The sequence below is a fragment of the Onychostoma macrolepis genome, chromosome 25 (genome assembly GCF_012432095.1).
Source record: "Onychostoma macrolepis isolate SWU-2019 chromosome 25, ASM1243209v1, whole genome shotgun sequence".
Taxonomy (NCBI): Eukaryota; Metazoa; Chordata; class Actinopteri; order Cypriniformes; family Cyprinidae; genus Onychostoma; species Onychostoma macrolepis.
The window spans coordinates 19,891,085-19,906,448 of record NC_081179.1 but is presented as its reverse complement, the minus strand read 5'-3'; the positions used below and the strand labels follow the sequence as shown (position 1 = coordinate 19,906,448).

General features: G+C 35.2%; 1 protein-coding gene across 2 annotated transcripts; it reads left to right on the top strand.

Annotated features, from left to right (window-relative positions):
* Positions 1 to 3,245: 3,245 nt before the first annotated feature.
* th (tyrosine hydroxylase) lies at positions 3,246 to 14,079 on the top strand. 2 transcript variants are annotated; one of them, XM_058767047.1, is made up of 14 exons: positions 3,246 to 3,365; positions 4,075 to 4,146; positions 4,254 to 4,457; positions 5,370 to 5,544; positions 5,638 to 5,726; positions 6,675 to 6,742; positions 6,831 to 6,881; positions 6,989 to 7,134; positions 9,267 to 9,402; positions 9,548 to 9,617; positions 9,695 to 9,751; positions 9,835 to 9,930; positions 10,021 to 10,154; positions 11,565 to 14,079. In XM_058767047.1, the coding sequence occupies exons 1-14, from the start codon at positions 3,282 to 3,284 to the stop codon at positions 11,722 to 11,724; spliced, it is 1,542 nt and encodes a 513-aa protein (XP_058623030.1). In that variant the 5' UTR covers positions 3,246 to 3,281; the 3' UTR covers positions 11,725 to 14,079. The 2 variants fall into 2 exon arrangements, with proteins under 2 accessions (XP_058623030.1, XP_058623031.1); XM_058767048.1 differs by lacking the exon at positions 4,075 to 4,146.
* The last annotated feature ends 1,285 nt before the right edge of the window (positions 14,080 to 15,364 follow it).

Genomic DNA, 15,364 nt, shown 5'->3' with positions numbered 1-15,364 from the left:
GGCGTGCTCACTGCAGTTTACAAAAATACTGGATAGTAATGTTTTATTTCCTTCGAGTTATAAATACAGTAGAATGCCGTTATATTGTGTCTACGTCATTTCACAAAAACGAAAAAAAACAGTAATGTACTGCTTTTGAACATAACAGGATTATACTGTTGAAATTCTGCCGTAAATTAACAGCAATTTTTAACAGTGGAATTTCCCACTCATAATTACGACTTTGTACACTGTAAAAAAAAAAAAAAAAAAATGCTATAAAATTTACAGTAAAAAAAAACAACACCTGTACTTTCCAGAATTTTACCGGTTAAAAAAAAATAATAGCAACATTTTAGGTTTTACGGTTTTAACTTAAATGCACATTTAAATACCGTAATTTCATTAACTGATATAATGTTAATATACCAACCTATTGAAGTATTGAAATCTGTTTTGTACCTTTGTAATACACTGATAATACACTGAGAGTCACATGATGAACCAAAGCCCATCACAAGCAGCTTTTAAATATTAACATCTATAGTATCATGGTAACACACATCAAACTGAAATATACATCAAACATCAAATTTGAAACGTAATGCAGGGAATTCTGGGAATGTCAATTTACAATTATTCACTGTAAATTATTTGTTCTTTTTCCACTTCCAAAAACGGTATACTACTGTAAAATTGTCCAATACAGTTTTTCACCGTATATAGTAGGGGAACTTACCGTTAACCATTTAACAGGTTATTTTACCGTTAAATTCATGGTCATTTATTACAGTGTAGTGTTGTTCATGTGCATTCAACTTCTTCATATGATCTTTCTGACATGGCTTTAACACAAACAGGCGGAACTGATTTGAGGACCAGAGCTAAATGTTGTTGTTTATTATAAAAACTACATAGTTTCATGATTCACTGATGAACATAGGTGACCCCCCATTACATTTTTTTACATTTTTTTTTTACTTTATAAAGCCACAGTATGAAAACAGCAAACACTTAAATGCCTATTAGACCTGTTATCCAAATCACTATTCACTGCCTTCTTATGGAGAGATCATTAGAGATCAGAGAAGCACAAGTTCAGCTGCGTTTCATCCTCAAACTGACTGTGAACAGTGCAGAAAATCAATGTGCTTTCTTTTAATGTCACCATGCGTTATCTTTTCCTGTCCTCTGCCCCTCCCAGTAAAGGACAGTCTTTCGGCGCATGGCCCCGAGGGTACGTAAGTACTCTTTAGCATTTCATCTCACAAACCCCCAGCACTCAAGTACTTTTCCAGCTGTTGCTGCACGTGAGGCCAAAACTGTTGGTAATCCTTTTAGCGTCCGGACCGCAGGGCTCTGCACATCATGACTTTAATCAATTTACACATCAAACTGTTCACGGCTGGAGGGAACACTTGATGCTCAGGTAGAAGACAGAAAACAACTGGCAGGTTTTAATCGCAATTACATTTGCTGAGGAAAATGACAATGGATTTACGGTTGAGCTGATAAAGTGACTCAATTTTCCACAGTTGACTTTTGCTTCCTTTTGTTGGAAGGGAAGACATTTTGCCTGTCACATGAATGTTTTTATGGTGAATTAAGAAGAGCTCTTTTGCTGTTTTTATTTAGATAAGAAATTGATATTTCTGAATTGTATACCATTTTATACCATTATACCGTATTGTATACCATTAGTGTAACAATTCACTATCTAAGTTGCAAACTGATTTGTATTCAGCAGGGTAACAGATTATATTTAAAAGTAACCAGCTCTGGCTCATGTCATGTAACATAAATCTTAGACCCTCAGGGTGACTGGTTAATGTTTAAGGGTCTGGACTGCTAAAACAAAGGTTGGAGGTTCAATCTAAAGTAATAAGTCCTGTTCTATCATCATCATTGTGCCCTCAACCACAGATTGCTCCAGGCTGACTGGCATTGCAACTGGTGCATTATAAAGTCACTTTAGATTAAAAATGTTAAATGTCAAGTGTCTAAGACCTATAGATGAGTAAATAGATCTGTATGGGCAAAGGTTTAAAAAAGGGAACTGAAACAGTGGTTCTTGTAAAATGAACTGTCATGGAGATATTAATGAATTTGTCACAAAACTATTTATTTTCAGCTGTTTTGTACACTGTAAATTGAAAAAAGTAATTTTAATTATGCTGATTTGGTGGCAAATCACATTTTTGATGAATAAATGAATGCATGTATGAATGAATATACATTTATGAACATTATTCAGGATGGGTTTAGCTATTTTTTTCAGATGTTTTATAGACAGTAAATATAAAATAATGTAAAACATGTAAAATAATATTTTAATGATGCTGGATGGCTGATAAATCTCTTTTTGATCGATCAATCAATCAATCAATCAATCAATCAATCAATCAATCAATCAATATTTCTGAATATTAAACTAAATATTACTGGGATGGCTTTAACTATGTTATTAACAATAATAAATTATATTTATTACAGTCATTTTCTATAGCCACATACCTTTTCTTAAAGTCTATATTTTAAGTTTTTCAGCACAATTTCATCAGTTAACACACACACTATGAAACATTAATCAATTTACAAATGTATTTTTTTCTGACCTTCATATACTGATTTTGAATTATATATATATATATATATATATATATATATATATATAGTTGTTTAATTCATTTCATAGGAAGTCATACAAAATTTTGAATTTTCGAATGTTGAATTATTTGATTAATTTTTATAGAAGTCATACATAAAAAAAATTGAATTTTCGAATATTTACTTAAAACGTTATAGGCTATTTATTTATATGTAAAACTTTATAACTATTCATATGTAACCACCACACTAAAAAAAAAAAAAAATAAATAAAAAAATGCTAAACGAATTTATTTTATGCTGGTTTCATCACCGAATTAACCAAAATACATTCATTTATACCAACAAAACAAATCTTCATGAGTCAAAACAGGTAAAAAAATGGCTGTTTAAGGTAACAAATGCAGGTCACCACACTTTTACAATGCAGATTGTTCATTCATACACTAATAATTGGCAAAGGAAATGATTTAGTGAGACACGCGCTGGCAATGTAAACAGACAGTTACGTAGCAAAGTCAGAATCGAATTATGAACGAATGTGGTGTGAGGAGCTTCAAGATGTTCAGTGACGGAGGTCAGTTTGACGTCAGTCAGGAGAAATCATCTCTATAAATAAGGGGAAAGAAAGCTACAGATGGAAGTGAGTGAGCTGCAGTCCCAAGAGAGCACAAGATACCTTCATCTGTTCCGATATGCCGAATTCAAGCAGCTCCACATCTTCCACAAAGAGCATCCGGAGAGCTGCGTCTGAACTCGAGCGCTCCGATTCCATTACGGTAAGAGTCTTCAGCTACATTCTTCTCTCATCTTAACTTTAGAATTAAGAATACAAATAAAGAAAGAATAATCTGACATCGCCTCTTTGTCAATTTCGAAATATTTTATGATGGAGATGCTTTTAAGCATTAAACTTCACGAGAGTTTCGTCATGGAAATAAATGTACTGATTATGACTTAATCCATACAGGTATGCAAATACAGTAATCCCAAAATTATTTAAGTATGTTGCTTCATCTAAAATGTATGAATTTTATTTCATTAGAAAACAAGATACCAAACCAAGTGCCATTTTTTCTTGCTATTAATTAACATTTTTAAAATGTATATGATATATAGACATCGTAAATAGAATTATACACTATCAATCAATCAATCAATAAATGCAAAATTAGATTAAAAACTATTGAATTCATGAAGTTAGCTCCGCGTTTGTTTACAGGTGCCACTTAGTTTTATGTTATATAATGCAATTAAATTCATACATTTGAGTAATATTCTGTGAAATAACTTTTCGGATATTATTGAAAATAGTGTAGCATTTTTGATGCACGTCTATCTCTACAGATCACTGTTTTGCTGTGCGTAAATGGACTCTCCGTTGAGATTTACGCACAGCATTACGCGGTGAAAAGCTATGGAAAGCAGTCTATACGTGGCTGTTTCATCGGCTCATAAGCAAATGATTAAGTCTGAGCTATATGGCAGGTTTACATAAACTGCATTGAAGTTCTTATGCGATTTTGGAGATGTAAATCACCTCCATCAGATGTCCAGAAGGTAAGCAGGGCTATCGCCTATTATTATTATTATTTATGGTCTAGATGTATCTTTTAAATGGATAGAAATGTATGGTCTTAAATGAATCGCGCTCTTCTCTTTGTCAGTCTCAGAAGTTTGTGGGAAGGCGGCAGAGTTTGATCGAGGATGCGCGGAAGGAGCGCGAAGCGGCGGCCGCGGCGGCGGACGCTGCGGGACTCAGCGAGCAGATCGTGTTTGAGGAGAGCGATGGAAAAGCCTTGCTCAGTCTCTTCTTTTCTCTGAGGAGTTCAAAGAGCCCAGCGTTGTCCCGTACTCTCAAGGTTTTTGAGGTAAGCCAGTATTTTTATGCGCAAAAATACTTTTAGTACGGATATCCTGAAGAAAATTGTAGTAAAAAAACTGATCTTGGAAATTCGATATTAGTAAGCATCCTATTGGGCTCAAATAAGAACGTGAATCACCTAAGAAAAAAATCAAGGAAAAAAACTATTTCAATATTATTACGTATTTTTAATATGTTATTACTAAATTCAATTAAATTTAATTCAGTTTTTTTTTTCATTAAGACTAACTACTTTGTCTTTGCTTTGAAAATATTAGTTGTACTGTAAGTCAATTTTTCAGTTTAATATAAGGCAAAATGTATTTCAAAAAGTATACATTGCATATAAGTTACATAACTAGAAAATTGTTTTTGTCAAAGAGAAAAAATCAAAGGTATATTTTTTATATAAATAATGAATCTAAAGTCTGAATATGTAGAAGAGTAGATTTTTTTCTTTGTATGATCTTGAGCAACATAGCAAAATGCAAAATGCAAAAAAAAAAAATCTAAATCTAAAATGCATTTATTAATTTATGTACTTATCTATATATATATATATATATAAGGAATAATATAATTTTTTCTTGATATATATATTCTTGAGTAAAATAAATTGTTATTTTATATTCATTACTGTTATTATTATTAATTAATATGATAATATACCTATATATATGTATTATTATATATATATATTTATGTATTTAAATTGTTTATTCGAAAATCAAATGTTTTTTTTTTTATGTTTTGAAAATAAAGACTTTTTTATAAATTACACATTTGACAGTTCACCATAAATAAAGAAAATCCTATCATTACAGTTTTCTCTGTCTGATGGCATTACTACAATATATTCATTAATTTCTTGTATTTTCTTTTAAATCTTATTCTTTTGTTCAACTACTGAACACCACAGACATTTGAAGCTAAGATCCACCATCTTGAGACCAGACCGAGTCGAAAACCAAAGGACGGTCTGGAGGATCTGGAGTATTATGTTCAGTGTGAGATGCACCTGTCAGACGTCAGCACACTGGTCAGCTCTCTCAAGAGGAGCGCAGAGGATGTCAAAACCACTAAAGAGGTCAAATGTGAGTCTATTAATGCAGAACGCTGCTCTGTTTTATCTTTTGCTTATCTGAATGTCAGTAACGCTTAGCTTTTGTACTTTTGTCTTCTTCCAGTTCATTGGTTTCCAAGAAAAATCACTGAACTGGATAAATGCCATCATCTCATCACCAAATTTGATCCGGATCTGGATCAGGATCATCCAGTAAGTGTTGGATTAGTTCTTTTCTACTTCTAAAATAAATATACACTCATTTGCAAAAAAAAATTTCAATGCATTTCATATTTAAGTCTTTCCTTGTCAGCGCTTTTAAAAAGATTGCAAGCAATTTTGATCTTTTTGTCAAAATTTTCATGGCTCCCAGAATATTTTTATTGTACTGTATGAATATCTGAGAATGTACGAATATGTCAAAAGAAAGAACAGAACCTGAGCAAATTGTTTAATTTGAGCTTCATGCATTCTAAAGTAAGTTTCATAAAAAAAGTAACATTTTGACCAAAAAGCTGAAACATCGCATTTTTGTAAAAGTCAAAAAGTCTGAATCGGATTCAGAATGATGATCAAAACACAGATAGAGTAGATCAAGTAGATCATTTCATTCGGTAACGTTAGGCAGTTTTGATTTATATGCTGTATATTGTTTGATGCATCTGCTTACATATGCGATTGCTTTTTCTGCTTCTTCTTTACCGTGTTTTGATCTAGAGATTCAGTACTCGATTCAGTACTCTTTCAGAAGATTTGTATTAGCGCCTCCTACCATACAACAGTGAAAAGTCACAGAAAGCCAGAAAATTCTTTCAATGCAATGCAATCGCAATGCAATTCGTACATGTTTGACAAGGTGGCTAATGCATACGAATTCGTACAGCTTAACTCGTATGAACTCATATGATTTGTGAAAAATCATATGCATTTTACGAGGTGGCAAATTTGTAGGAATTTGTACAAAGGACCACACCTAACCACGCCCCTAAACTTAACCATCACAGAAATCGTATGAGTGAGGTTGTATGAATTCATACAAATTAGCCAATTTGTAAAATATGCACGAATTGGCCATGAGATAATGATGTTCAATGGTGGGAAACGAGTTAAACAGCCTCAAAATGTTTAATAACAAGCACTGGCTTGTGGTTTATTTGGCAGGGATTCACTGACCCTGTTTACAGAAAACGACGGAAGATGATTGGAGACATTGCCTTCAAATACAAACAGTATGTTGCAACCATGTTTACCATGCAGTATTTGCTTGTCTGGACATGTTGGCACAGATATTTTATTGACAGCTGTCTCTCTTTCCAGAGGAGAACATATTCCCAGAGTGGAGTATACGGAAGAGGAGATCGAAACATGGTGCGTTCAACTGAACTAAACAAATAACCCCAGATGAAACACAGCCAGAGATCCTCAAATTGTGTTTTTCATTCAGGCTTCTCACATGCAACCTATTTTGTGTGCAGGCGTGAGGTCTACTCCACCCTCAGGGATCTGTACAACACCCACGCCTGCAGTGAACATCTAGAGGCTTTCCGCTTACTGGAGAAACACTGTGGCTACAGTCCTGATAACATCCCTCAGCTGGAGGATGTGTCCCGCTTCTTAAAAGGTACCAATCTGATTATAACGCAGCCAGAAAACAGAACAACCCATAAGTCATTCAGCATTCTATTTATTATAACAAATCACGTTTGTTACTAGAAATGTTCTTAAGAAAGAAAAGTAATAGAAGAGAAAAGTACTTACTTACTTTTCCAGTAAGAGAAAAGTAATAGAAAACTGTAGCAGTATGTTAAAACCCCTCAGAACATCTCAGCAACTACCTAGCAACACCTTGACAACCACTTAGAACACCTTAGCAACAACCCAGAACTAGAACCCAGAACTAGCAATCACCTAGAACACTTTAGCAACCTGACAGCCATGCCACAGCAACCACTCAGCAACTTTATCCTACAGTACCACCCTGGCAATCACCCAGAACATAGAACAGCAATGACATAGAACACCCTAGCAACCTCATAGTACACCTTGGCAACCACCCAGAACACTTTAGTAACCACCTAGCAACATACCAACACCCTTGCTACCAGTAGCCCTTACAACCACCCAGAACATTCAGATAGCAACACCCTAGCAACCCACCCTGAAATTCTTAGGAGCCGTTTAAAACAGCTTACAAACTGCATAGCAATGCAATAGTTAACCACTCAGAAAACCCGCAAAACAATGTCAAACAAATCAGCGAGAACACCCAAGCAAGCAAGAGCACAGACCCCGCAATAAAATATATGACACAGAAAGCACTGGTCACGTGAGCGATAAGAGTGAGTGAAGCGCAGATATGCTGTTCTGAAAGGACGTCGGGAACGGGATATTGTTAGACCGCCCACTCCCGTTCAAATTACACCAGAGTTACCGACTGCTACCGTGTTTTATTCGGGAATTTAATCCCGCGTCGCAAGAAATCTGGTCGGGTCCCGCGGAATGCAAACCTCTAGCTTCCTCCTGCAAATACCTTGCAAAAAAATGCGGTGATGACCTCAACACCGTGGTCGGCATCTCATTACCGCGGTGATGCGGTTATCGTCACAGCCGTAGTAACCACTCAGAACATCTGCATAGCAATATCATTGCAATCACTTAGAACACCTGAGCAACCACATAGCAACACCTTGACAACCACCTATAACACCTTAGCAATAACAAAGAACAGCTTAGCATCCTCATAGAACACCTTGGCAACCACCCAGAAGCAACCCACCCTGAAATTATGTAGTAATAAGAATGTGATAGTAACCACGCAAAAAACCTGCATAGCAATGTCATACGAATCATCTAGAACACCATAGCAACCACATACTAACACTCTGGAAACCACCTAGAACACTGTAGGAACAGTATAGCACTGCCATAATAACCACTCAGAACACCTGCATAGCAGTGTCACAGACATCACCTAGAACACCCGAGCAACCACATAGCAACACCCTGACAACCACCCAGAACACCCTAGCAACCACCTAGAACACCGTAGGAATGGTATAGCACTGCTATAATAACCACTCAAAACACCTGCATAGCAGTGTCACAGAAATCACTTAGAACACCTGAGCAACCACATAGCAACACCCTGACAACCACCCAGTACACCCTAGCAACCACCTAGAACACTGTAGGAATGGTATAACACTGCCATAATAACCAATCAGGAAACCTGCATGGCAATGTCATATGAATGATATTAAACACCCTAGCAACCACATTCTAACACTCTGGAAACCACCCAGAATACGCTAGCAACCACTCAGAGCACCATAGGAACGGTATAGGACTGCCATAGTAACCACTCAGAACACCTGCATAGCAGTGTTACAGAAATCACATAGAACACTGAAGCAACCACATAGCAACACCCTGGCACCCACCCAGAATACCCAGGAACCACCTAGAACACTGTAGGAATGGTATAGCACTGCCATAGTAACCACTCAGAAGTTAGAACACCTGCATAGCAGTGTCACAGAAATCAATTAGAACATTCGAGCAACCACATAGCAACACCCTGGCAACCACTTAGAACACTGTAGGAACGGTATAGCACTACCATAGCAACCACTCAGAACACCTGCATAGCAACACCACAGTAATCACTCTGGCAACTTCATAGCAACATCCTGGCAACCATTCAGAATGCTGGTGGTGAGTCTCTCTCTCTCTCTCTGTCTGTCCTGTTTGAAGAGCGCACAGGGTTTCAGTTGCGTCCGGTGGCAGGTTTACTTTCTGCTCGGGATTTTCTGGCCAGCTTGGCGTTCCGTGTGTTCCAGTGCACACAATACATACGACACGCTTCCTCCCCCATGCACTCGCCTGAACCGTAAGACACTTCCTGTCACACTGTTTATGCTTATGAAGACACTTCCTGTTTATTATGCATTTGATTTAAATCCAGACATCGGCTATCTGCTTAGTAAAGTGAAGTTCACTTAATGAAAACAATGATTGAATGTTTTCCTCTCCAGGGATTGTGTCCATGAACTTCTCGGACATGTACCGATATTGGCTGACAGAACATTTGCACAGTTTTCTCAGGTAAAAACATCAACTGTATTTACATATCTCATATTTCCATACATATTTGATCTCTATTGCGAATTCTGTTCTCTCAGAGTATTGGTCTGGCCTCTCTTGGAGCTTCTGATGAAGATATCGAGAAACTGTCAACAGTAAGTACAAAACATCTCACATCTTTCTCAAACGCTGCTCTAGTCACAGGACTGAATGTGTTTGTCCTGCTGTGTGTTTTCAGCTGTACTGGTTCACGGTGGAGTTTGGACTGTGTAAGCAGGCAGGCGCGGTCAAAGCATATGGAGCAGGACTGCTCTCGTCTTATGGCGAACTGGTGGTGGGTGGCAGTCGGTCATTTTTTAAATCAATTATTTTGCTGCTTTTTATGGTAAAAGCATTTGACATTTACTGTCACCCATTTTCTCAGCATTCGCTCTCAGATGAGCCAGAGCGACGGGAATTTGACCCGGACATTGTAGCTATTCAGCCGTACCAGGATCAGACTTACCAGCCCGTCTATTTTGTGTCTGAAAGCTTTTCAGATGCTACAGAGAAGCTGAGGTGAGCTGTATCAAATAACCCGTTGCTGTCAGTACTGTGGGTTTGGCCATTATATACAGTAGATAGCTATCAGTGAAAATAAATGTAGAAGCATTGGCTATAGGATTAACATACTTCATAAAACAAATGCTCACTAATAATAATTGCTTGCAATTGAATCATTACAACTGTTATTTATTAATTTACATATAAAAGGTGTTAAAAAAAAAGTACTGTAAGTGATTTTTCGGTCACACTTTATATTAGGTGGCCTTAACTCCTACTATGTACTTGCAGCAAAAAATAAGTACAGTGCACTTATTGTGTTCATAGTGTATTGCAAAACACTTTTGCTGCTATTGAGGTGGGATACGGGTAAGGTTAGGGACAGGTTTGGTGGTATGGGTAGGTTTAAGGGTGGGTTAAGGTGTAAGGGATGGGTCAACAGTGTAATTATAAATGTAATTACAGAAATTAATTACAGATGTAATTACATATAGGTATTTAAAAAAATATATAAGTACAATGTAAAAACATGTATGTACACAATAAGTGCATTGTACCAAATTATTAATTTAAATGTAAGTACATAGTAGTTAAAGCCACCTAATATAAAGTGGGACCGATTTTTCTATAATGTATGGTGATAAAACATACAGCACAAAATTTCACATGATTTTTAAACATGTAACAGTGTACAATTATAATTACAATTATTCTCAAAATGAATGAATGAATAAATGAAAAAACAAAAACAAAAAAAAAAACAAAGTGTGTGTGTATATTAATTTAAGCCAAAATATATTTGGCAATGATTATAATACTCCATAAAACAAATTATAATAATTATTTGCAATTGAATAATTACAACTTTATTTATTTATTTATAAAAGGTGCTAAATATATATATATATATATATATATATATATATATATATATATAATAAAAGGTACTGTAAGCGATTTTATGTAATATATGTATGATGATTAAAACATATACAGCTCAAAATTACATTCTCAGAATGAATGAATTGATTAATTAATTAATTTATAAAATAAAAGATGCTAAGTGATTGTTTGCAATCAAATAATTACAACTGTTTATTTATTTATTTATGATGGATAACATGTCCATTAAACATTTAAAATGAACAAGACTTTTGGTTAAAATATGTATGAATATATAGGAAAATTGTATATTATTAATTTTAAATTGTCTTACAATGTGGCTACTTCTTCTTCTTCTTAAATAACTACATAAACTTATTTTACTTATTATTTTATTAAAAATTTCTAAATGTATTTTACAAAGATTAAAAAAAGAAGGATTTATGCATTTTATACATTTTTGTTTATTGTCTTAATTGTTTGCAGTGAAATCATTACAGTTGTTTGTATGACAATAATTATACTAATTTGTTTTTAAAACAGAACATATGTGACCCGCATCAAGAGACCATTTTCTGTGCGGTTTGACCCGTACACAGACAGCATAGAAGTGCTGGACAACCCTCTGAAGATCCAGCAGGGGCTGGAGACCATTAAAGATGAACTGAAGATTCTCACGGATGCTCTGAATGTGTTGGCTTGATTCTGCTGCGAGGAGCCAATCAGCTGTCCCGTTCCTCTCTGCTTCATATGTGACGGTCTCATCGTTATGCTGTGCATTTATATCTGCATCTGCTGCTTTTAAAATGCTGAGTGCCAACCTCAAAACCTCAAGTTGGTAGTTGATTCCAGAAACCTTAAAGGGAAAGTTCACCCAAAAATGAAAATTCTGTCATCATTTATTCGTGGAACATGAATGAAGATATTTTGAAGAATGCTGGTAACTAAAGAGTCTTGATTCCTGTTGACTTCCATTGTATTTTTTTGTCCATATAATGGAAGTCAATGATAACCAAGACTGCTTGGTTACCAACATTCTTCAGAATATGTTCTTTCAGGTTCCACAGAAGAAAGAAAGGCTTTAAATATAGCCAAAACTGTTTAGTTGCCAAAATTCTTCAAAATATGTTCTTGGTAGATATTTTAAAAGTTGGTAACCAAACTATTCTGGTTCACATGCCTTAAATTACATTTTATGGACAAAAAATATAATGGAAGTCAATGGAAACCAAACGGTTTATTTACCAGTGTTCTTCAAAATATCTACCAAGAAAATATTTTAAATGTTGGTAACCAAACAGTTTTTATTCTCTTTGATTTCCACCAAATTTACAAAATAATAAAAAAATTAATAAATGAATAATAAAAAAAATTGAAGTCACCAGTTGAAGTCAATAGGAACCAAAACTGTTGGTTGCCAACATTCTCCAAAATATCTTCTTGGTAGATATTTTAAATATTGGTAACCAAATGCCTTTGGCTCACATTGACTTCCATTATATGGACAAAAAATAATAAATAAAAATAGAATTTAATGGAGGTCAATGGAAACTGAAGCTTTTTGGTTACCAACATTCTTCAAAATATCTTCTTTCATGTTCCACATAAGAGAGAAAGTCATACAGGTTTGGAATGACATGAGGATGAAAAAAATTATGACAAACATTTTAATTTTAGATGAACTATCGCTTGGCTGGATTAATGGATCACCCTGTGAATAAACAGAAACTGTCAATATGACATTAATTTTTTTGAGGTAGATCTTACCCAGTGTAAGTCAAGTTATTAAAGCTATTGAAGCCAAAAGTTATTTATGAAATATCACTAGATGAAGTGCTACACTAAAATAAATTAAAAATATGTACAGTATATAATCAAATATATATTATCAATACAAATTCTGAATGTATTAGAATTCCAAATATATTCTTAAAATATTCCATCAATGCATTAAGCTGATGCATTCTCTTACAGATGGTAAAAATATTTTATTAATACTGAATACAGCGAATCATTCATGAAATAGTACAGGCTTACCGACTGTTGTCTGTTCATATTTATCTGTCTCCAGAAAATGAAATACGAATAGTCTATCTCTGCAAAAAAATGGCATAAAAATAGAAATGTCATTTCTATTATTTAAGCGCAAATAAAGTTACAAGAAAACTGTGTAAAGTGGCTATGATGTGCTAATATAAAGAAACATGTTTGAAAATATCCCAAATTATACTTGTGGTTGACTTTCTGATGTTATGTTCAGTCGTCCCTTCCATTAATTCCTTTTACAGGAAAAACAAGTCTGAGAATGTTGGTTTCAGAAAACTAGATAGCTATTCTGAATGAACTCGTGTGATTGAAACTACAAACGGTTTATTTTAAATAAAACAACCACCACCAGATGGTAGTCTAAGCATATATGTAGGTCAGGCATTCAACGCGAGCACTTTTTGGGTGAGCGGGCAGGACAGCATAATGACTAGGGCTTTTGTAAGGGTCATGTCATGAGGTTAGGAATGGGATAAGGATTCAGATTTTGGATCTAGTTAGCGGGAAAGATCTGCCATTCAAATACGCAACCGACCACTAAATACATTTTACAAAGATGGGAAGAATCCCACAGTGGAATACGTCATGTAGTAAATCAGTAGGTGTATGATATTCCTCTAACTAAGACTGAGATATTCCTGAAGACTGTAGATTACATCATTTTAACCATTAAATTGAGGTCACCGAGTTTAAAACAAAATGCTATTCATGCTAATTATTTGATATTGCTGACTGTAGCCTTCATAAAGTCTCCTGAGCTTTTTATCGATGGCCTGTAATGATTTGTGCTGGACTGGTTGGTCTTATATCACGGGCAGTTCTATCCATTATTGTACATGGCAATGTGACTAAGATGAAAATGCTGCTTACTGAATGGAGTGAATGATTTATTGCAAGGCCCTACAGATCTTTTGGGTTTCCTGCTTCCCTCATCTGATGGATAATAGGAGACAGAGGAAGAGAGGTTTAATGTCTTTATAATGGTGCTTCCAGTAACAGAGTGCATTGATAATTCATGCCAGCAGCAGGACCCTTTTTTTTTTTTTTTTTTTCATGTAGTGCTATTCGCCCTTTTACCAGCAGAGGCGCTATTTTCACACAAAAAGGAGTCGTGCTTTTGCAAATTCTGTAATTTCTCACTGACTTCGCGCTATTTAGCGTTTCTGAACGCAGACCTCCACGTTTTGTCAGTCACTTACGATAGTTTATTTAACTACCCAACAGTTTTAACTTAAAAATGTAATTTTATTTAAGATTTCTAGTCCTAAAATGAATTTCCATTGAATATTCATTGGCCTATCCAAGCACATATTTTAATAAAAACGCATATTTTAATAAAAGTAGCTAATGCAATCTTAATGCAATGACATCCAAAACGATGAAACAATTTAATTTACTATATATAAATATATATATATATATGCATTTATTGATCACATGATAATGCTGATTTAAAACCATTTTAAGAGGTGTTCTAGTAAGGCAGTAGTAGACATTTTGGCCCTGCATTTCATATCAGATGGAGACTATTGTCCATGAAGAATAACATCTGCATCAAATAATGGCCCTTATTGCTTTGCCAGGTGATGGATGACATTTCCAAGTAATTCAATCAAAGCAATTTAAGTTCAATTCAAGTCCAGCTAATTCTTCATTATCCTCTCAGTGCTCTGAACGGGTGAGCCTGTAAAGTGAATTACCATCATTACAGCCACTATTCGCGTGAGGATCGATAAGGCAGGTGGATATCAGAGGAAATGACGGCAGAAAGCGTTTCATCTTCTCTCCTTATCATCCGGGGCACTTTCCATTGTAAAATTTTACACATCGACTGTCCTGTCAGGAACTCTGGTAGTTAGCCTACACAAACTGATAATACACTGATATTGATGACATGTGCATTTCTGAGGGGAAAAAAAGTAATATTAAAAAAATAAAAGTAATATTTTACAGTATGACTTATTTTACTGTTTTAATTGCACATGCATTTATGATTTGGGTTAGATATGCTGCTGTTCAAATCATTGGGGGAATAACTACTTGCTTGACGTCGTTACATTTTAGGAGCGCACAGAAAATGTTGGATATTTTAATAAGGTGTTATGACATATTCTCTAATGTTCATTGACCTTTTTGTGATCTGGAATTCTTGGAAGACGGCAGCAGGGAACTCGGCCGGACTGCTGGAGATTGACTGACCGCTTCGAGTTTTGCCTCTCACGGACATGCGCGCCTGAGGGGCGGAGGGTGGAGGGGGTGTTAAGGGGCGGGTTTGGGTATATAATACTTCTCTCAGA